The sequence below is a fragment of the Falco rusticolus genome, chromosome 1 (assembly GCF_015220075.1).
Source record: "Falco rusticolus isolate bFalRus1 chromosome 1, bFalRus1.pri, whole genome shotgun sequence".
Lineage (NCBI taxonomy): Eukaryota > Metazoa > Chordata > Aves > Falconiformes > Falconidae > Falco > Falco rusticolus.
In genome coordinates this window covers 94,022,990-94,045,549 of record NC_051187.1, presented here as the reverse complement: position 1 = coordinate 94,045,549, position 22,560 = coordinate 94,022,990, and the positions used below count along the sequence as shown (strand labels likewise).

General features: G+C 37.1%; 1 protein-coding gene across 1 annotated transcript in view; it reads left to right on the top strand.

Annotated features, from left to right (window-relative positions):
• The window catches only part of ADGRA3 (adhesion G protein-coupled receptor A3), a 56,645-nt gene extending 34,363 nt beyond the window's left edge, over window positions 1–22,282 (top strand). Inside the window, 12 exon segments of the mRNA XM_037390454.1 lie at window positions 1,519–1,720; window positions 4,781–4,930; window positions 7,607–7,768; window positions 8,046–8,249; window positions 9,328–9,541; window positions 9,697–9,905; window positions 14,834–14,958; window positions 15,497–15,620; window positions 17,436–17,581; window positions 20,397–20,492; window positions 20,683–21,043; window positions 21,045–22,282. Of these exon segments, the coding sequence (XP_037246351.1) occupies window positions 1,519–1,720; window positions 4,781–4,930; window positions 7,607–7,768; window positions 8,046–8,249; window positions 9,328–9,541; window positions 9,697–9,905; window positions 14,834–14,958; window positions 15,497–15,620; window positions 17,436–17,581; window positions 20,397–20,492; window positions 20,683–21,043; window positions 21,045–21,926 (2,875 nt within the window). The 3' untranslated portion in view covers window positions 21,927–22,282.
• Window positions 22,283–22,560: the final 278 nt, after the last annotated feature.

The window sequence follows — 22,560 nt, the reverse complement described above, 5'->3', positions numbered from 1 at the left end:
GGAGTTATTCTCTTCTTTGAGAAAGAACTGTGATAAATCCCAGCATCTTCAGTAAGATAAGTTACTTAACTGATGAATAAGGAAGGAATATTAAGCTGACTTGTTCTGTTTCTCTGTTTTAACAAGATTACTTCCATTTTAGTTTCCTGAAATAAAACATACTTCAAGGTATTTACTTCATCCTCCTGAAAACATGGAAATATATTTGGGAAAAAGAATTATATACATATCTATATATGTTCTGAGAATTTCTTCATTTACATGATAGTAGCAAATAAATGACCATTTACTGAACTGCAGTCCAGGTATAAGAGCAACCTTTAAATTACAATGTAACATAATTTTTTGTTTAACCATTTCAATTCTTGGAGATGGCTGCTTTGTGCAAGGCCCTTTGAAAGACTTAAAACTGAAGAAAAGTATGTTAGCCCTTAAGACTGTTCAAGGAGCTTGACTTAATAATGGTGCAGGCAGCCTGGGATGATCAGATGAAGCTCTGTTGCTCTCAGTTCTAGTTAAACCTTCTGTGTTGGGTTGTCGGATTTGAAATACTTAGTATTCTGCAATTTCAGTATGTATGCTTTCTGCTTTTAAACTTGGAAGTAGTAGTGTTCTGAATGATAAAATACTGCTTACAGATACCTTAACGGGGGAGAGGGCCAGAAGCAGGGGCAGGCAGACTAGCTGGCATTCCTTGTCCCTGTCCCTGTCTCTCTTCTCAGCATTGCAGTTTAATTCAGATGTGGTTTCCTTCTATTCTTTTGTTTCCTTTGAATCAATTCTGATGTCATGAGTGATCAGTGCACTAAAGGTGTATTGCAACTTAATTTTTTGTGTTTATCCTTTCTTTCATTTTTATCTGTATATTTTTATGTAGATAAAATATGCAGTAAAATTACAGAGGAGAAAGTTGAGAGAATCTGAGAAGTCTTTCTTAAGAAGTGCTTAGTTCCATGTACCTTGAGTGAAAGGAATTGTTTTCTACTTTCTTAACATTATGAACACTTTATTTTCCCTCTAATATCTATTTGGTGTTATGTTCAGTTGCAAAATTGGTCCAAATGGTTGTACTACTGCTACATATAAATATAGTAATCTGTTCATATCTGCAGTTTAGTATTGGTATGAATGCAGTCATTTGAAAGTTACATTGATGCATGTGAACAGGACGAGCAGAAAGCGTGCAGGGCTTTCTACAACTGGTTTTATAGTGTTAATACGGAATTTTTCATTAAGTGGGCAAGTATTATTTTTTTTAAAAAAAAGTATTTTAGTAATTTTATAGTAATTTTTTCCTCCACTTGCATACCATTAGAACTCATTCTGTTAATAGTACAGAAATATGAACAGCTTGAAAATACTGAAGGCGAGCCAAGGTGGCCCTTTAAATAGTTTATAGAGATGCTTAGGTTTGAGTATCTCTTTATTTCGTGTTGTAGTGCTTAATCCTTTTATTTACTTGTCATGTAAATTTGTCTGATTTTTTTTTTTTTTTTTTTTTTGCTTTTGACTCCCCAGGTGGCCTAGAACATTGGCAGGCATCACAGCATACCTGCTGTGTACACGTTATTCTGCTGGCAGTGGGATATATCCTGGCAACTCACAAGATGAGCGAAGAGCCTGGCGCAGATGTGACAGGGGAGGGTACTGGGCTGAAGAGGACTACTCCAGGTGCCAGTATGCAAATGATGTGACTCGAGTTCTTTATATGTTCAATCAGGTAATCTGTGCGTTTCTGTAACATCAGATTCTTTAATGAAAATACAAACTCAAAAGTCCGTTTTCCTTTTTTAAGCTGGTAATACTGGTGATCTAGATGGATTATGATGAACACATGCCTCTGAGTACAGCACTAGAACTTGTAGGTTTATGTTGAGTTTGGTTTAATACCTGTTTTGAGTGCCCCTAGACTGAAAGTGTACTTGTGTAAAGCATAAGAGAATGGTACTTGTCATGATTGTTTTGTCAACTGGATGTCCTGTCTGTCAACTGGATGTCCTGTCCTGCCCACATGCCATAAAGAAACAAGGCTGGCTGAAGTTGTCATGGAGAAGAGCTATTTTAATTATAATAATAAAGAGTAGTCAAACTCTGCTCTGTCTCTGTTGCTGTAAACTTCTAATAGGCTCAGTGTGGCTGATGACAGTTAACTACAGTGAAGGCAGTGAGTATTAACTAGGTTTCTCTGGTCTGGTAATACTCACCAGGATACAAGAGAGTATTCTAGATTTTAAATGTAGCTATGAAATGAAATTTTTCAGTTCCAAACTTCGTTTGAAGCTTATCTCTAATGCACAATTTCATGAACACTGTTCTGCAGCAATATACCCATGCACTAATGTACCCGTACTTGTATGTATAGGCACTGTATTGTAAAATAATCCATAAAGCTTTTAACCTCTGGCTTGAGCTTCATGTTTTCCAGTGCATACTGTCAGATCACTAGCATCAATGCAACAGGTGAAACTGTGGAGAGATATGAGAATGTGTTTTGGGTGTTTGTGTTTGTTGGGGTTTTGTTGTTGTTTGGTTTTGGTTTGGTTTTTTTATACAGCTATGCCACTTGAGTTGATGATGTTAGTAGCACCACCCATGTTTAACATAATAGGGAAGGATTGCTGCGTGTTACGTGTGTTCGAAGTGTTTCAGTGTGTGAGCTCACATTCTTTTATAGAAAACTTCACAATGTTTTTCAGGAGCACCACAGGCCCTAACTGGGACAATCATGATCTAAACTGAAATTTGTCCTTTGGATATGACTGATTTATCCATATAGTGAAGCCTTGACATTCAGTGGCTTGGCTAAATCTAGTTTGAGGCAAAAACGTTGAACTGCATTATTGTATAGACAGGTTGTTGCTGACTTGCTCGCTCTGTGTTCAATTACTTCTTATTGCAGACATAGCTTTTTGTCTTCCTGAAGGGTGAGAGGGAGAGAAAGGGAAAGGACTGCCAGTTCTGGTCCAAGATAAACTTAGGGGTTGAAATAACTATTTGTGCTCTACTGTTCACATTCTTAGGACTAGAGGGGCATGCCATGGCTTGGTCACAAGGAACATGTTTGAGGGCTGAAATGGAGGGTGGTGGTGCTTAATGACTTGTTGACAAGTGAGAGCTGATGCTGGGGATCCCTTTGTTGTCCCTTTATGGGACCCAGCAAGGTTGAGTGTTCGCTTATTGAAAGTTTTGATGCTGCTAGCTTGCCTTTTCACTTGGGAATTCACGTTTTCCTGCAAGGCCTGTAACAGCTCAGTGCTACTCCTGCCTGTGTACTGTAGCCCAGCTTCAGAACTGCAGCTGCTCAAAAGCATAGATTATTCAGCCTGTTATAATTGCTTTTGGTTTGCCAGCATTTACAGGTTGTGTAAGAATGCAACCAACTTCATGTTAGGAGGTTTAAAATGGAAGGGTCAGATTGGTATCTTCAGAAAAGCGGAAGTACGATTTCCATATGTGAAGTAGATAATGCCTAACCTGCTTAAAAATCCATGTGCACAGGTATGCTACACTGAAAAAGAGGTTTCTTTTTTTTATTTTTCAAGGGAGAAGTGGCATGTTTTGGTTTCAGAAGTTATTTTTACTTATTAGAGCCTTCCTCTTTTTACCGTGTAGTAGGTCTGGAATTCTTAGCAGTATTCTGCACAGAAATTTATCGTCTCAGAGTCTAACATTAAATGTAATATTATAAGCATCCTTAGATCCTTTGAGCATTAGAACACTGCCAAGCAATTTAAATCAAGTAGAGGTCTAAGTTTAAAATAGTGAAGCCTTTGTAACATTTATACAACAGCATTTATATTTCACTGTTCTTGTTTGTGTATCACATAGGTGAAAGTAATGTTTGAAGAACGAGTTCAAAGAAATTATACAGAACAACTGAATTTGAAAGTTGGCTTTGTTCAGTGTGTGTTATGACTTTGAACTTTATTTACACTACAAATGCATGACTTCTAGTGTTTTGAAAAAAATATCTTACATTAATTGAGGTCAAAACGTTGTACAAGTGCTAAGACTAGCAGGGACAAATACATAGTTGTGCTTTGTGGCAGATTGCAATTTCAGTAGGGCAGACTAGATATCTGTACACCCAAAAACAGAGATACAGAACATCTCTAGTTTGGATTATGGATAAAGGGCATCTATACATGAGCTGATAACATTTGCACAGCTTTCCACTGTACTATATGAAATTTTTTGGGTTTGGTCCCTGCTGGCTTAGGCATGTTGATGTGGCGTACTGTTTAGTGAAGGATTTTCCAGCATGGTGCTTGTTTCAGAAATGAAGTAATGAGCTTTGTCATAGAGAGGATCTATCTTGTTGGGGTGGTTGTGGGCTTTTTGTGGGTGTTCCATTCCAAATGCTTCCTGTAATTACAGAATCAAGAGTAAATGCTACAGCAGTGGTGTGTCTGAATTCCTTTTGGCTTCTCTTGCTATAAAATGCTATATTTTAGGAGTTTTGTGTTGTCATGCCTAGGCTCTGGTGAAGAGGAAAATAAGCGTTTGGCAGTACTTTTTTTAATTTTCTTTTTTCCTTCCTTTCTTGGTAGAATGCCTCTTTCCTAGGACAATCTGGCTGCAGGTACAAATGCTGGTTCACTGGCTTGTAGGAAATGGTTTTGCTAACAGATAGGGTTGTGGTCCCTGGCTACTTAAAACACTGTGATCCCTGTGGGAATTGCTATCCTCTTTGGGAAAATACTTATTAATTGCTAAAGTGTTAGCTCTGTCTTGTACTTAATTTTCACTTCTTCAGAATGCTTGTTTGTTCTCTTTGTAGATGCCGCTCAACCTTACTAATGCAGTGGCAACAGCAAGGCAGCTCTTGGCTTACACTGTTGAAGCAGCAAATTTTTCTGATAAGATGGATGTTATTTTTGTGGCCGAAATGATAGAGAAATTTGGAAGATTTGCTGAAAAATATAAAGAGGTAACTGGATAATTAGCCATCACTTTAAAAATAAAGTGTTTGTCCTTAAGAGTTCTGAGCAGTGAAACCTTCTCAACGTTAGATACAGGCACTGAGTTAGTGGATTATCAGATTCTATTCCATGTTTTTGTTTGTTTAGTAGGTCCCTGATGTTGCTGACCCATGGTCACAGACTTTGCATTCGCGCTGAGATGATCCAGCATTCACTGGACCTGTAATGTGAGTAACACCTCTGGTCAGCACTGGAGCAGGGAGATAGGTACAGTAAGTCTGTTTTTATTTAATATGGAGTGGGTCACACAGGTTTTCATTGGTATGTTCTTATCTAAAAATACAAATAATGAAAGCCTCAGAGATCCTCTCAATAATGAATAACACAAGACTTACCTTCTCCCCTCCCACCATGGTAGGCTGTCTTTATTCAGTATTGAGCTGTATCTCTAAGGTTTTCAGTATTCCTGTATCTTGCAGGATGTAAGACAAGACATTAAAATAAAATCTTAGAGAACGCTCATTGTTGGGGAGGAAAATGCAAGTGGCTGAATAGGCCCACCAGTGGGTGGGAACTCTCTGTTTCACTGCTGAACAGAGGTTATATTGATCTCACTGTACAGTGCATGTTTGGAAGTTGGAGACCACAATGCCTCAATTTTAAACTTGTGAAAGTAAAAAAAAAAGCCAAATTTTCCCATCCACTTTCAGCAAACCATAAATGCTGGTTCTAAATTCTTTGTGGAGCTCCTTGGAGAATTTTCAGGAAAAATCCCCTTTTCACAGTCATAGTTTGGAATTTTTTTAAAATATATTTTGGAGTTATACAAGCAGTTCATTGAATGGCTGGTTTTGTACACAGTTGAAGATAGAAACGTATTTTGGATTGCTGCGTGATTTGCTACATTATAAGGGTATTTTTTTCGTAGCTGTGACTTATTGTCTGGTGAGTGCCACAGTCTGGCATTACTTTGCCATGTTAGAAGGTAATAGACTATATTAATAAAATCTAAGTAAAATTCATAGGTAATTTCAGTCTTTGACAATGTATTTTTTTATCTTAATTTGTTTTATCTGAAGTCAACCTTTGATTTGCTGGTATATTCAAGGAACGTGAATTATTTCTTATTAGGGTATTGCTCAACAGACTTCTCCTTGACACTGTTTTTACTCACTTATACCATCTTATTGTCAGTTCTTTGGTTTGTGTAACAGTGGCTATTCTGAAAGATAAATACTGTAAATTATAAACAGCTTCATTTAATAGCTTTTTGATGTCAGAAGAAACAAACTCAAGACAAATATTCAGAAAATTCTTAGCAGATTGTCTTAAGTTTGAATGCAGTTGGGAGAACTTCCATGTACCTTGATAAATGGGGGGAAAGATAATGTGTAATATTTTCTTAAAAGTATGAAACATGAATCAGCTTGAGTCCTGTGAGTTCAGGATCTTAATCCTGATAATTTACTGTAAACCCACCATTTTTTGATGCATAAAACACGGTACCATTTTTCAAGTAGTAAGAAGTCGTAAAAAGCATCTTCAATTAACTTTGATTTGTTATTGAGAATTTAATGACGAGAGCTACACCCTGCAAATGCTGCTTGAGGCTCTGTGTTAGCTGTTAAAAATGTTTACTGATTGTAGCTTCTGTCTCTAAGACAGTTCTTAAAACAGTAAATATTTTTATAATCTTGTTCTTGCCTTTATTTTCAAAGACTTAAAAAAAGAACAACTAACTACTGTGTTCTCTCCTTATTAGTAATGTTCTGAAAAGAAATGGGGAAGCCTGGATGGTAAAGGACGTCTTCCCCACCCCACCCTGTCTGTCTCTATGCAGAAAATTCCACTCCCTAAATTTAGGCACTGTGAATTGCATTTTCATTTGATTCAACTAGAAAATACATGCACATTCACTTTTTGTGCAATATTTGTCACAGTTTCTTAAATGTTGTGAAAACCCAGTGTAGGTCAGTGCTGTTAATGTAGATGCTCATTAATTTTGGCAGAGTTGTGACCTAAATAAATGAATTCCCTTTACAGTTTGTATTTGTCTGTCATGCAGAAGGCAGTGTGTGCATAAACTTACAACAATGTAATTGGTGGTTTGAAAGCAGCTCTGGTACCTATGGGTATTTGCTGTCTCTCTTGTTTATAACCTGTGACCTTAAAACAGTTCATGCAAAACTGAAGGCAAAAAAGAAAAGGCAGACATAGTGAAAGGAAGAGAAGTGGAAGGGCTGTGTTAATTTTTGCCTGTGTTACACTTTCATTATTGTCTTCCCCCATACATGCAAATGATATTATTGTTGATTTATAGTTCATTTTAATGTAAACTATTTTAGATTTAAAGTTGATTATAAATAGTCCTTTTAAATAGTACAGTAGAACGTGGAGTATTACTCTTTTGGCTTGTAATGAAATATCTGTATTTCTCATGTTTTTGTTTTCCAAGTATAATGTAAACAGAGAAATTACACTGGCATAACATTTTTCTTGAATGAAGGTAAATGTCAGAGTCAAAGTATGTCAGTATCTCAGCATGACAAGCGGTGATTGAAATGGGAACAGCTAATTTCCTTTTGCCGTTTGTGCTGACAAGTTGCTTTGTATTTTCTGATAATGATTCTATTTGATGAACGCTTTCAAAGATATAAAATAGTCTTATTTCTCTTCCCTGTTAGCTTGGTGATGTGATGGTGGACATAGCAAGTAATATTATGTTAGCAGATGAACGTGTTCTGTGGATGGCACAAAGGGAAGCCAAAGCTTGCACTAGAATTGTACAGTGTCTACAGAAAATTGCTATGTATCGGCTTGCAAACGGAGCTCAAGTTTATTCTACTGTAAGTATAAATTTATTTATTTAGAAGACATTTTGCTGGCTCTTGAGTTTCAGTAGCTTTTTATTCCTCTTAATAGATGTTGGCATTATCTGAAATGCCTACTATTTCTGTAGGGAGAAGAGAAATACTCTGAACAGATTTATCCCTGCCAGATAAACAGAAACAGTTTTCTGGGTGTTTTTTCTGTTAAGGCAGAGAATTCCTTTAAGACTATTTATTATTCTTCCTGTGGTGTGTAAAGTTAATGAATGTTTGATTATTTTTCTTGTTGTCACAGTATTCTCCAAATATTGCTCTTGAGGCTTATGTAATAAAGGCTGCTGGTTTCACTGGGATGACATGCACCGTATTTCAGAAAGTGGCTGCATCAGACCGTACAGGACTCAGTGATTATGGGAGAAGAGATCCAGATGGAAATCTAGATAAACAATTAAGCTTTAAGTGCAATGTTTCAAATACGCTGTCAAGTCTGGCTTTAAAGGTCGGATATTCATTGTTTCCCTACTGACTTTGTAACATCTTAACTATGAATCATTTGGAAAGCAAGTTTATATAATTAATTTCTAATGTTAAAGTAGTGTTTTTACATCATCCAGAAAGACAGTGACAAGATAATTAAAATGACAAAGGATAGTAAAGTTTGATTATAGGTATTTTTTAATGGGTAAAATTTGTAATGAGTGGTGTGGTGTTCTTTATTAAAACTTTTTAAGTTGAAAGATGCTTTCTCAGACCTTTTCCTAAGTGTGGAAGTGGAAATGCTTCCTGGTTCATAATAAGATTTGGCTTTATTTTGCTGTATTTTCACCTTCATTACAAATTAAATGAGATATTACCAGTCTCCTTAAATACCTGAAATATCTGAAAATCTGCTCAGAATGATACTGTAATTAAGCATGAAGTAGAAAAGAGACCTGAAAGGTTGATTTTATTTCTGTATGTGTGCATACACACATATATATGTGGATGTGTATAGAGCGGAAACACTTCTGCATATTCTGTAAAAGTATTTTTTCAGTTACATTCCCCAACATACCAGTTTACTTTTATCACTTAATTTGCTTGAATGTCACTGCAGGGTGTATGTTTGAAATCATATTTATCTAATTCTATGAAATTACATGCATGCTTCCCTACCCAAGTGTAATTGATATGCAAGTTACTAAAACCTGTTTGTATACAGCATTTCATTTTGAATGGTACTAATGTACAACTACAGCACTTCTGTTTGTCTGCTTGTCTGGGTTTGCTGCTTCTAATGCCAACAGTCTAATCTGGAAAACTCTTCTAATGCTTTACTGATATCAACTTCAGCTTTACTTTCTGTAACAAATAAGGTAACTACACAATCATAACTTTTTTTTTCTTTTTAAAAATGTGTTAAGACTTTAATAACCTGATTCAACTATTTTATCATGGATTACTTGGAAACACTGGATTTGCCAGAATACATAGTCTGTTAAACACGTTCATCTCTTAACACTGTTCACTTGGAGGAGTTGCTAATTTAATCTCTATAAAGAATTTCATTTTCAGTTTAAAAATCTGTTTATTTCTAGAACACAATTGTAGAGGCTTCTATCCAGTTGCCAGCTTCCCTTTTCACCCAAAAGCAAAAAAGAGAAATCAGACCAGCTGATGAGTCTGTCTACAAGCTTCAACTTATTGCATTTCGCAATGGAAAGCTTTTTCCAGCAACAGGAAATTCAACAAATCTGGCTGACGATGGGAAACGTCGTACAGTTGTAACACCAGTTATTCTTACCAAGATAGGTTTGTTTTTTATTACTGCTTTCCTATTATCTTTATAAATTAGAAACATTTTTTACTCCTTTGTTTTGACTAGTGCATATCTCATAAACAATTTTTAGCATCTAATCTCTTACTTGTTGAGAAATTTATGTGCAAATATATTTCTTTTGTAACAGATGGTTTAAACCTAGCCAGTCACCATGTTCCCATAAATGTGACACTGCGGCGCATTGCGCATGGAGCAGATGCTGTTGCAGCTCAGTGGGACTTTGATCTACTTAACGGACAAGGGGGATGGAAATCTGATGGTTGTCGCATTCTTCTGTCCGATGAAAATATTACTACCATTCAGTGCTACTCCCTCAGCAACTATGCCGTTTTAATGGTATGACACTTAAAATTACATGTCTCACTAGACATAAGAAACAAATCCTCAGTTTTTGCTTGTGTTGATACAGATGTTGATGTAAGATGAGATTTGAGTAGAGTTAATCGCTGAATGTACTACATGCAAAAGAATTTTCACATGAAAAGTACTATATTATAGGAAGCCATTTTAATGAACTGCTTAACCAAATGAGCTTTTGTGAACTTCAGTCTAATAATGACAGTTTTAAATAAAGAAAGGTAACAGTCAAAAAAGTCCATCTTCTCTTGTTAGACTATGTTTGTTAGTTCTTTCTGTTGACAGAAGTGTTTGCCCAGGTTGTGGTGTGTTTTTTTTCCTGTGATCCATAACCAGAGATGGCAATTTCACTGCAAGTTAGCTATTCATTCACGAGTACATAGATCTGTGACCAGAATACATGGACTGAAAAAGGAAAAAAAACCCCAAAAAACCAAACCCCAAACCCCCACTTAATTACTCTCCAAAACATCCTTAAAATGTTGCTTGAAATATTGCTTAAAAAATGGTATCTGAACTCTAGTGTTAGCATATTGATGTCAATTAAATGGTTAACCACTTCTAAAATGTGACAGTTAAAGGAGGGAGCAAGACACTTTCTTGTAGTGCTCTTCAGTTACGAAGTTAGATTTCTTCTTGGTCTGTTCTCAGAGCTCTTCATTTCAGAATTTGGCTTGGGAAGTTTCCCCTTTTGCAGATGGTGACTGCTACCCTGCTTGTCAGTCATCACCACAGATGCTAAATGATAAAATGTGATGTGTAAAAATGGTAGGCTAGTAGGAAGCTGAAGTAGTAAGAGGTTTAGGAAATACTGTTATGTGTAAATTTGGTATGGGTTTTATTGTGGTAAATGTGATCTGTGTGGAATTAAATTAATATTATGTAATCGTACATGGAAGAAAGAGGATTCTTTTATGACGATCAGTGCTTGAGACTTTGCTGGTTTTGGTTTGTGACTCAAATTTTCAAAAATCTTCCTTTTAAGATAACTAAATAGTTAATACAACTACGTAAGATAACTAAATAGTAGAGTTGCCAAGCTGTTGAAGAGCTCTAAAAGAGGAACTTTTCATCGTGCCTCTGAAGGTACTGGTTTTTAAATGACTCCAAACTTTAACAATCGTGGTTCCCTTCTTTGATATTTTTAAAATATACAATCCTTTCCTAAAACATAACAGCATTCTTTAAAACGGAATTAAACTTCATTTGTATGTGTAGTATGCATGTAAAGAGAGATGATGGTTTAAATTGGTCACATTTCTGCCATCTGGAGGAAGAAAAATGAAAAGCATATTCAATCTCCTGTGGTAAATGACTATTTCTAAATTAATACATGGTCAGATTATATCAGTATCTTATTGTGAGTTATATAGAGAACTGTTAACAATCAGAAATCAAAAAAGCTGGAGGAAGGAGCAGCTTGCTTTCTTTTCTGCCAGTGGCTCTCGTTATATGCCTGCTCAAAATTAGTATTCCTTAAATATTTAGCTACTTCCCAAAATGTTAGACTGGAGAGGAGGGGGTAGGTTGAGAGGGACAGAGTAATGTTCATCTGATAGGTGTTCCTTGCACACAGTTAATACACTACAAAAGCTCTGGATGTCTTAAGTGGCTGCTAAAAAATGTTTTCATAAAGCCTATCCATATATTAACTAAAAAAGCCATAACAGCCTAGTTCATTTATCAGCTTTCATAGCGTTGTGAAAGTCTGCGTTCTGGTCCCAGGCTCTTAGGAAATTCTTTTGGGTTCAGTTTTAGAAGTTTGTCTTTTAATTCAACAGTTGTCACTAACATCAAATATATGAACAGCAGGGGCAGGAAGAACGTGAATGCAATATTCCATCATTTTGGCTGGGTGGAGAATGACTTAACCAGAGTTATGTCACTCTTTCTTAGTCTACTTTACTTTAGTACATATGTGTTTAGAAGAAAGCAGGTTATGTAGTGACCCATCTTCATATGTTTCAGAATATAATGTAAAGTCTTCTCTGATGAGGAAACCCATAACTGAGTGCCTAGTTTTCTAATCTAGTGATTTAGGAAGATACAGATACAAAATTTTGTGTTTATTTGGAAATTATTTTAACCAATTTAATAGTAGAAGAGATAACCAGGAGGCTCAGCTGAAATTGTGGTGTTAGAGGCCTGCATCAGAGGAAAAAAAACCCAGCAATGATAGTTGAGAAGAAACAGCTCAGCTAGTCGCCTGCAAACGCAACGATGTTGTTCTTAATGTCATCCCTACTGTTTTGCTGTCATTCCTTTTTACTACATTACTACTTAGTATCGGTTTAGTTCAGAACATTATTAGCTCCCTTTGCTCCTTTTAGGAGGTCTGATTTAAAAATGTCAGTGCAGTCAGCAAGAATGCCATTGACTCAGTGGGGTCAATGTCTTTGCTAGGTACGCTAGGCATATTGAGTTTTCTCAGATGTTTTAGAAGATCTACAATAATCTTACAGAGCCATAGAATGGTTTGGGTTGGAAGGGACCTAAAATAATCATCTAGTGCCAACTGCCCTGCCATGGGCAGGGCCACGTTCCCCTAGACCAGGTTGCTCAAAGCACCATCCACCCTGGCCACCGGGCCTTGAACACTTCAGGGATCTTGTGATTCTGTAGGCCTTGTTCTTGAAGTTCACACCAATATGCACGTGACCTCTTGTTACCTGTCACCAATCTGGAAGCAGCAAATGGAATTCTCCTGTAGTTTCTGTTCTCAGATGCTCACCGCCTTTGTGTGACAATACATTTGCTTATGCCTGTAACAGCAGTAAGTTCCTAGGGATCTCCAGCTGGATATCAACCAGGCCACGGGTTGAAATAGAGTGTTGAAATCGGATGACACTGGCTGCCTGAGGCATAATATTTATGATCTTTCCCAAAGTGTTTTTCCAGGTGCCAAAGAAAACCAAATACAAAAACAAACTGACAATCTGATTAAATTAGTTGGAAATGAGGTTGGTGAGTTAGTGAGGAATAACAAATTCATATTCTGATGAAAGAACAATTGAAGGAGTGGTGAAGAGACTTCTGACTGTAATTTAATTGTAAGTCTCAATTCAAGAACTCTTCTCCTGTCCATGAAATCAGCTTATCGGTCTTTAACCTTAAACAGATTGCCTATCACCGATTTTCCTCAAAAGAAACGGAACCTTCCTCCTAATGGTCTACTGTTCTTTGTGAATTTGTTCTCATCTCGCCCAGCACATTTTTGAACTTGGCCAACTCTAGAGGTTTAAGAGTGACTCACTCAAAGTTATAGGTGAGGGAAGTTTGTGTTTCCTGTCTGTTTTGAAAAATTACTTTTAAGTCTTAGTTAAGCAAATTTGTTTTATTTTGTGTTGGAAGGGACTGAAGGTTTGGGGTTTTATTTGGTTTCTTTTTCATTGCTGTTAGGGTAATGGACCTCTTGTAAATTGTAACTGCATCCAAATAGAATAATTTCTTCTTGCTATTCTTGTTAGTAAATGAAAATGTCACTCCTTTGGTGTTATTTGAGATACTGCCATGCTTTAACAGTCCAAGGTTCCATTTGATGCTTATTCCTTCTGCGAGATTTTGGCGGGTGCATTCAGAAAACTTTAATGATGCTAAAGAGCTGTTGAATTGTGTTTGAGTTATCAACTAGCTGTTCTGGTCAAACACTAATCATAGAAAAGCAGTCTGGTAGGGACAATCAAGTGTCATTTGGTACAATTACCTACTTAAAATTTGGTCACCTTCAAAGTCTGATCATACTGCTACAGGTCATGTTCAGTCAAGCTTTGAGTATCTCCAAGGACAGAGATTACAGTCTCTCTAGGCAGTACGTGACCACTTTTAATCAGAATTCTTTTTTTCCTGTATCTCATTTGGAATTTTCCATGTTGATGATAATGTCCATTGCCTCTCATCATTTCATGGTTCAGCTCCAAGAAGGGTTTGACTCAATCTTTTTTATACCATCCCAGTAGATCGTTCAGTATCATAATGAGATTTCTCCCATCTTCCTTTCCTTAAAGTCGCACAAACCCAGCTTTTTCAAGCCTTAGGCATTGTGTGCTTCAGCCTGCTAATCCTCCCCAGTGATGTGTTAGACTTGCTCCGTCCAGTATGTCAGTGCCTTTCTTGTGCGGGGAACCTCAAATTGAAGGCAGTTCTGCAGAGGTGGTCTCACAGTGCTGAACAGAAGGGAATAATCAATTCACCTGCTTGCTGTGCTTTTGCTAGTAGAGCGGAGTGTGGCCTTGGGTTGTAGGCTACATTGCTGACTTGTGGTCAGCTTTTGTCTACCAGTACCCTCGAGTGGTTCATTGATTGCTTTCTAATCAGTCCAATGCCCAGCACATATTTTTGCATTTATGGGGTTGTTCCATCCCAGATGCAGACCTCTTAACATTTTCCAATGCTAAATTCTGTGATGTTTTATCAGCCCGTTTCTCTGGGTCACCAACATACCTCTGAATATCTTCCAATCTAATGATCAGTCTCCCAGTCTATAGCATCATCTGCAGTCTTGCTGAGGGCACTTTCTGTAATGTTCTTTGGGTTGTTGCAGAAGATAATAATCATAACTGAAACACATTTTTTTTCCCTACATGCTATTCATACAAATATTTTAAGAAGAAAATGGTGTGTGTCTAGAAGCTGCTAAATTCTTTGTATCTTCAAGCATATATGAAGTTTAAGTGTTCTGTAAGATGGGTGACTGCATTTATAAAGGCCAGCCAGAATAGCAGGTAATTGTGGAAGAAAGCCAGGAACATCAAATAATAAATAATTGGAGGGTCATGTTTGGGGCATGGGACAACATTTCATCTAGAAGGTTTCTGTTACTATTTAGTTTGTGTTTCCTCTGCTCTTCCCCTGCCCTCACAAAATGAAGAGATAAGGTGAACTAATTCTGATTTTGTTTTTGTTGTCAGGACTTGACAGGAGCTGAATTATATACACAACCAGCTGATCTTTTGCATCCTGTAATTTATGCCACTGCCATGGTTTTGCTAATGTGCCTGTTGATGATCATCGTCAGTTATGTATACCATCACAGGTATGAATCAATATCACTAGACTAAAAAAATTAGCTTCATAGTGCTTAGGACTACTTTTTCATAGGAACACGATATAATCATCTGGATTTGGGTTTTTTTCCTATAAAAAATTTTGATGCAAATTGACAGTTAAGCAAGTAGCTTTTTTCATGTTTTTGGGTATGACAGTTTAGCTCTCATAACCATGTATGTCTTTAATTCTTCACTTCTGCTTCGTGATGGAAGAGACCCTCAGGAATGGTGGTAGAATTTCACAATTGGTTCAGCCTTTTACATTTCTGTTGATATGAAACCTGGAAACCTAAATTTTTTTAATCAGGCCCCAAGTTGTTGTATAAAGCTAGGTAATAGAAGGGTGTGTTAATTTCTTGTGAGGAAGACCAGAGACTGTATTTGATTTAAAAGTACATTTTAGTCAATCATTAGCAGTAACTATGTATCATTTATAACAAGTGTCTCTTGCTAGTTACAATTATTGCTATTGAAAGGCAATAATGTAGCTGTGTCTTATGTTGTCTGATTTGTTTCTTTTAACAGTATGATCAGGATCAGTGTAAAAAGCTGGCATATGCTAGTTAACCTGAGCTTTCATATTTTCCTGACATGTGTGATGTTTATTGGAGGCATAACTCAGACCAGGAATGCCAGCATTTGCCAAGCAGTAAGTAAACATGCAAAAACACCTGAAAAAATTAGTTACCAGCTTCATACTCTTATATATGTATATGCCACTCCTTGTCTCCTCCAGAACAGCAGTACTGGCACAGGCGTTTTCGTCAGAATGTAAAATTTAGAAAAAAATAAATAAATATCAGCCTTTTGAGTTCTGTGTTTTAATCCAGCCATGAAGATAAAACTAGTTTGTAACTTTAAAAGTGGAAAGGTTTTCTATTGTGCTTCTGAAATATTTTTTCCCAATATATACTGTTGCAAAAAAAAAAAAAAAAAATTTACCTGTTAGTTACGTTTTTGAGAATTATTTGCAATTATTTTATAGGGCTGTATGTGGCCTTTACAGACCATGTGAAAACCTGATTTCCACAGATACTAAAATATTAATTTCCATTTCCTCAGTATAACATTAAGGGAGGTAAAGAGAAGTGTTTCAAGTGAAAGATCCGTGCTTTCTCTAAACAAACATCACTAGCTTAATTGAAACTCTTCTTTTATAATTACTTATTTTTCTAAGATTTGGCCATTTATAATTCAGTTGCAGTATTTCAGTATAATAACAGTTGCTGCTTTGGAATGATATCAGTGAAGTTTTCTCATGTTTTCTTTTTTCCATCCAGTGATTCAGAAAATCTAATCCCTCACCACAATATTCCATGGTTCTTTTTGTTTGAATTTACAGGAGGTATTAGGTTGACAGTTCAAACTGTTGCAATGGAGTATGTCCCTGATTTTTCTCCTACAGATACAAAGAGAATGCTAGTCTGTGTGCATGCGTATGCGTGTACACACACACATATATATGGAGATGAGGAAATAGTTTGACAAACTGTAGGTGGTCTTGCCTTCTTGGACACAGTAATCCTCTAAGAGAAATTGTATGATATGGATAGGTTATTTAAGGGTTGTACTTCTACTGGTAATTGAATCTTGCAAAAAAATCACCTCCATTTATCTTAACAGAAACTAGTGTCACCTCTTCCATGCATTTGTGCTGTCATTTAAGGGATGTATGAAATCTTCTTGCAATCACTTTGTCTCAGTGTTGGCTTCTAAGGAAGGAAATGCAGGACAACCAGATTGTGTCTTTCCTTGACAAAATCCCAGGGACTTGGGAATTCCTGGAACTTCTTTTAAGAAAGCAATGTTCAGTTTATAAAATAATGCAGATGCAAAAGGGTCCGACAGACAACCATTTTCTTAACAGTAGTGCCCAGTCAGTCGGTGAGGCTGACTTTGCGTTAATGCTCGGGCAGGTTAAATAGCTGAAGTGTAACACTTTTGTGTGTGTGTGTGTGTGTGTATGCGTGCATTATGTTAAAGTTGCTGATGAGCATTAGGTGTCTGTATTTTGCCACCTGCTACATAGTTACCATAATATCTGTAGCTTGCTGTTCCCTTACGTGTCTCAATTTAAATAATAACCGTAACAACAAGACACTTTTAAGTGTTTTGTAATATGCAGTTTCCTGAAGTGTATGATTGATGTGTAATCTTAAAAATGCTGGCCAGCAGAGTTCTTCCCGTGTTAAAGTTTTCCTTCCACTAGAGGCAACTGCAGCTAGGTAGCCTTTCTAGATTCGGACAATATGAAGACGGGTGTGCATTAACCTGTTTTACTTTTTTGAAATCCACAAGACTTGGTATTTAAGGACAGTCATACTAAAATAAGGTTTTCTCTTGTCTTGAACTGAGCTTTTGAAAATTCAGGCTTTATATGAGTTGCATGTTAAATGATAAATCTTTAACTTGGTAGAAAGGAAATGTTTGGGGGTTCTTTTTTTTTTTTGTTTTGTTTTTTAAGGTTGGGATAATTCTCCATTATTCCACTCTTGCGACAGTACTGTGGCTGGGAGTGACATCTCGTAATATTTACAAGCAAGTAACCAAAAAAGCAAAAAGATGCCAGGATCCTGATGAGCCACCTCCTCCACCCAGACCAATGCTGAGGTGAGCGTGTTTGTTTTTGCACAACTCATTATTTCCCAGGCTGCTATGCCTATATTCTGACTAGAAAATATTAACAGGTCACCGCTGGTTTTTTCTTTCCAGGTCTGTAAGGTCCATTCCAGATTTTTCTGTTCCTCAGCGTTATGTTCAGGAGGATGAGGTGAAGGATGATTGGTCTTAGCATGTTACTCTTGCAGTGCTCTGTTTCTGATTTGTAAATTAAGAAATTGGTAGTGTTTCAGCATCACCGCTAGAGCTTCGATTAGGACTTTGGATAGCAACACAACACTCCCCATTAAATATCATAGAAGAAAGAATGTGGGTAACTGTGTTACCACACAACTAGCAAACACTGCAATTTAAGCAAATTTTAATAGGTTTTCCAAAGATTGCTTACAAATAATTTGAAAAACAGGTGTCACTCATTATCAAGTGAAAACAGTGTTCTTTGTGAAGCATTCCTCTCATAAATTTTATTTCTGAAATCACTGAAATAGGACAAACTAATTTGCTGTGAAATTCATCTTATGTGAAGTATTTCTAACAGAAAACGTTAACATACTCTGCTCCTGTATCTTACTGAGCCTCTGGATAGGAATTAAAAACTGCTAAGCTGAAATTCTCCACAAGGTGGCAGAAGTTGATTAACTTTGATTAGTTATCGGCAAATACTTAAAAAGCTTGATTTTAAAGTACAGGGAGTGCAGAAAATTAGAAACGCTTTTCTGAGTATCAACTACAATTTGCAGTACTATATAAAAGCATATAGAAATATTTAATTGATAAGTTAGAAGGTTAATATTTATACCACTTAAGTGCTGTCTTTGCTTTCCTTAGCTTTTATTATTTTCCTTTTAAGAAAATGTAAATCTCTTGTGCTCACTGTAGCATATTATCTCATGCCCATCACCAACTGTGTGCCTTCCAGCAGGGTACTGAGTAGCCTTTTTTAACATCTCTTGTGATTTATTATTTTTTTTTCCCATCCCGTATTATTCGTCATGGAGTTCTTGCTTTGGAAAATGTTACAGTAAAATTACCAGTCTCACAGGCTCAGCTCTGCATAGACATAAATATGTACATACCACTTCAGATCTGGACACCTCACCTGGGCACTGGCAGTAACTCTGGAGACAAGTTCAGAACAGACCAAACATGCTTCATATTTTTCAGATTTTCTCAATTCCAACTTGCAGATCAGGGATTTCCTCAGTCAGATAGATTTGTGGTGGTTTTGCATGGGAACAGCCATAGAAGGATTTGGTTTTTATAATACAAATACTGAGTGAATGTTCTACTTAAAAACACATTTACTTTTTTTTTTCCTGTTATTATTGTAACACCTCTTGTTTACTCATGTCATTACGTTTGTTTCTCTATTTGATCTAACTTAAGGACAATTTTTAGCTCATACAACACTTGCCCCCAAAATCTCAGTATTACTGCATTTCCTCTAGCATGCTTTGTATATGTGTTTTATTTACTATTGTGTTCATACAGCTCCTTGTAGTATGACAGTTTTGGTTTGTAATTTGGACTCTTAGGAATTGCTGAAGACTTACAGAAATACATGTGTGCACTTTTCTCCTTTTTTTTTTTTTTTTTTGGTGTTGATACTTCATATCTTGGTATGATTCAAGGCCAGTTGTAAACGTGTTCCTTCAATACAGCAAACTGAACTATGTCTGCAAACAATCCATATTGTTTCACTCTCCCACAATTTACTGGGTATAGAACCAGCTCCACCTATCTGTTTGCTTTGAGTAGCGGTGCATCTTTGAGGCAGTGATTTGTAGTGAAATTAAGTAGAGTAAAATCTACCACAAAAATCTGTTTCATCTGGCCAGTTCCTGATTGCTTCATCAAGATACGGAATAAACCAATAACAGAATTATCTTTGTGGGATTCAGCAATTAGTGTACCTAGACTTCCAAGAAAGAATTGTTTTGTGTCTCAAGTGAGACGGCAGTAACTGCAGGTGTATAATCTGAAATGCAGTGGACAGATCCAGGATCATCAGAATAGGTGTCTCCTGTTGACAAAACAAACTACCTGTCCATATGTCACAGTAGCAGTTTTCACTGACTGTTCTGATTTGAATTTGGACTGGATTAGCATAAGATGCAGGACAGAGTGCCATTAACTGGAATGATTTTCAGTAATTATTGATCTGCCGTTAAAGAATTCAGTATGAATTCATAGAAACTGGAATGAAAAGCTAGAGACTCCAACAACATATACCCCCATCCTGGTGAAGGCATACAGTTTTCATTACCACCACCACAGGAAATGGGAGGTGTATACTATGAGATTAGAGAGTCCATTAAAAATAATGAAAACACCAGCAACACCACCCCTCAAAATCCCTCAACCCAAAAAAAACCAAGTAAAAAGAGTTCTTATAGCTGATCTTCTGAATGGTCATAATATTAGACAAGTTAACCTCTGGAAAAAGAAACATACCACTTACTATTTTCCTTCTAAATTTCTGTATTCTCTTGCAACAGTTTACAGCTTCTGACTATCAGCTTTTGCTCCTTCCTTTTAACCATGTGTACCTTTGCTCAGTGCCTGCAAGGGAGGTGAGCAGCTGGGAGAGAGATGCTTTGCAACAGGAGGAAAAAAAATCTGTAGTGAGGCAGAATTAGACTTAGAAAAAATATATATTGCCGAAGCCCAAAACCGATTCACCCTATTTATTTTGTTCAAGAACTTACATATTTCCAGAATCCTGAAAAGCTCTCATTTCCTTCATGGTAACTGAATAAAACCATTGCCATTAAGCAGCCACTGATATACTGGCTTTACTTTTTAGGTTCTACCTTATTGGTGGAGGGATCCCCGTCATAGTTTGTGGAATAACAGCAGCAGCAAACATCCGAAATTACGGCAGCAGACCTAATGCTCCTTAGTAAGTACCGTATAGCCAAGAGCTCTGTCGTAAGATTTCACATGTTTGCTTTTCTAAGTACTTGTTGCAATTCAGATTCTTCTGGAAAATGTAACACAGCCAAGATCATTTAAAAGTACAGCTATGAACTGATAAAGCATAAATGACCAGTGAGAAGACAATAATTTTCTTTGGTTTGTTTCTTTTCTAGTTGCTGGATGACTTGGGAACCTAGCTTAGGAGCGTTTTATGGACCAGCTAGCTTTATAATTTTTGTAAACTGTATGTATTTTCTCAGCATATTCATACAACTAAAACGTCACCCTGAACGTAAATATGAACTTAAGGAACCCGTTGAGGAACAGCAGCGTCTGGCCACCAATGAACATGGAGAACTGGCTCATCAGGATTCATTATCTGTGTCACTAGTTTCCACATCTGCTCTGGAGAATGAGCACAGTTTCCAGGCACAGCTGCTGGGAGTGGGCCTCACTTTGCTTTTGTATGTTGCTCTGTGGATCTTTGGAGCTTTGTCAGTTTCCCTGTATTACCCCATGGATCTGATCTTCAGCTGTTTTTTTTGGGGTAACATGTTTAAGCCTCAGTGCCTTTCTTATGGTGCACCATTGCATTAACAGGGAAGATGTCAGGCATGCTTGGATAACGACTTGCTGCCCTGGAAGGAGCACATATTCAGTGCAAGTAAATGTGCAGCCTTCCAGTTCCAGTGGAACCAATGGAGAGGCCCCTAAGTGCACCAACAGTAGTGCAGAATCTTCGTGCACAAATAAAAGTGCATCAAGTCTAAAAAATTCCTCTCAGGGCTGTAAACTAACTAACTTGCAAGCTGCAGCGGCTCGGTGCCACCCTGCTTCTCTGCCATTGAACACAGGTCCTCAGCTTGATAACAGTCTCACTGAACATTCGGTGGATAATGATATCAAAATGCACGTAGCTCCCTTAGAGGTACAGTTCCGGACAAACGGACACCCAAGTCGGCATCATAAGAACAGAAGCAAGGGACATCGTGCTAGCAGACTTGCGGTATTGAGGGAATATGCCTATGATGTTCCCACAAGTGTGGAAGGGAGCGTGCAGAACGGCTTACCTAAAAGTCGACAAAGCAACAGCGAAGGGCATTCGAGGAGCCGAAGAGCCTATTTGGCATATAGAGAACGGCAGTATAACCAGTCCCAGCAAGATAGCAGCGACGCTTGCAGTACGCTTCCAAAAAGTAGCAGAAATACTGAAAAAACAGTAGGTACCAACAACAAAAAAGATCTTCTAAGGAAACCAATAGCAGTTGAACTTGAAAACCAGCAAAAATCTTATGGCTTAAATTTAGCCATTCAGAATGGACCACTTAAAAGCAGTGGACAGGATGGACCCCTGCTCACCGCAGACAGTACTGGCAATATCAGAACTGGGTTATGGAAACACGAAACTACTGTGTAGCACTATAATTCATTGCCGCACGAATCCGTATGAACTGTGATTACACATTCCTTCAAGCTGTTAACGCGTCTAAAGACTGTTTACAAACACTAGGTACTTTATGCAGGGAGGGAACAAAGATAATCTGCCAAGCAAAAGATTGTATGCATTATTGTGTTTTCTGTTCTTACAAACATGAACTCTTGGTATCTTGTGAATATTTTTTTTGAAGCGTCAGTCTTGAGAGATGCAAAACACAACTTTGTACATTGCTATTTTTTACCTGTAACCCTGCCGATGTGTCCACAACACATTTCAAATTTGTATTTAAATGTATAATAAATAGTATTTTCCCCAGCAGCCCAATGTTGCACTTACTTGTTGGGTTTTTTAAAGATTACTGCACTGAATGTCATCTTGATCTTACTATTTCAGTATCTGAAACTTAGAGGAGTTTCAGTTACAAAAGAAAATATTTGGTGCCTGAAACAGACAATGCAAATAGCTCAATTAGTTGCATAAAGCCTAGAATTTGCTTGAAATGAAGAAGCTACATTTTAAAGAGATTTTTAGTATGCAGGCAACTTGCTTACTCAAAAATCGTCGTCTTGTACTTGCTGCATAAGTTATGTTTTTAGATGGTTTATTTTAATGC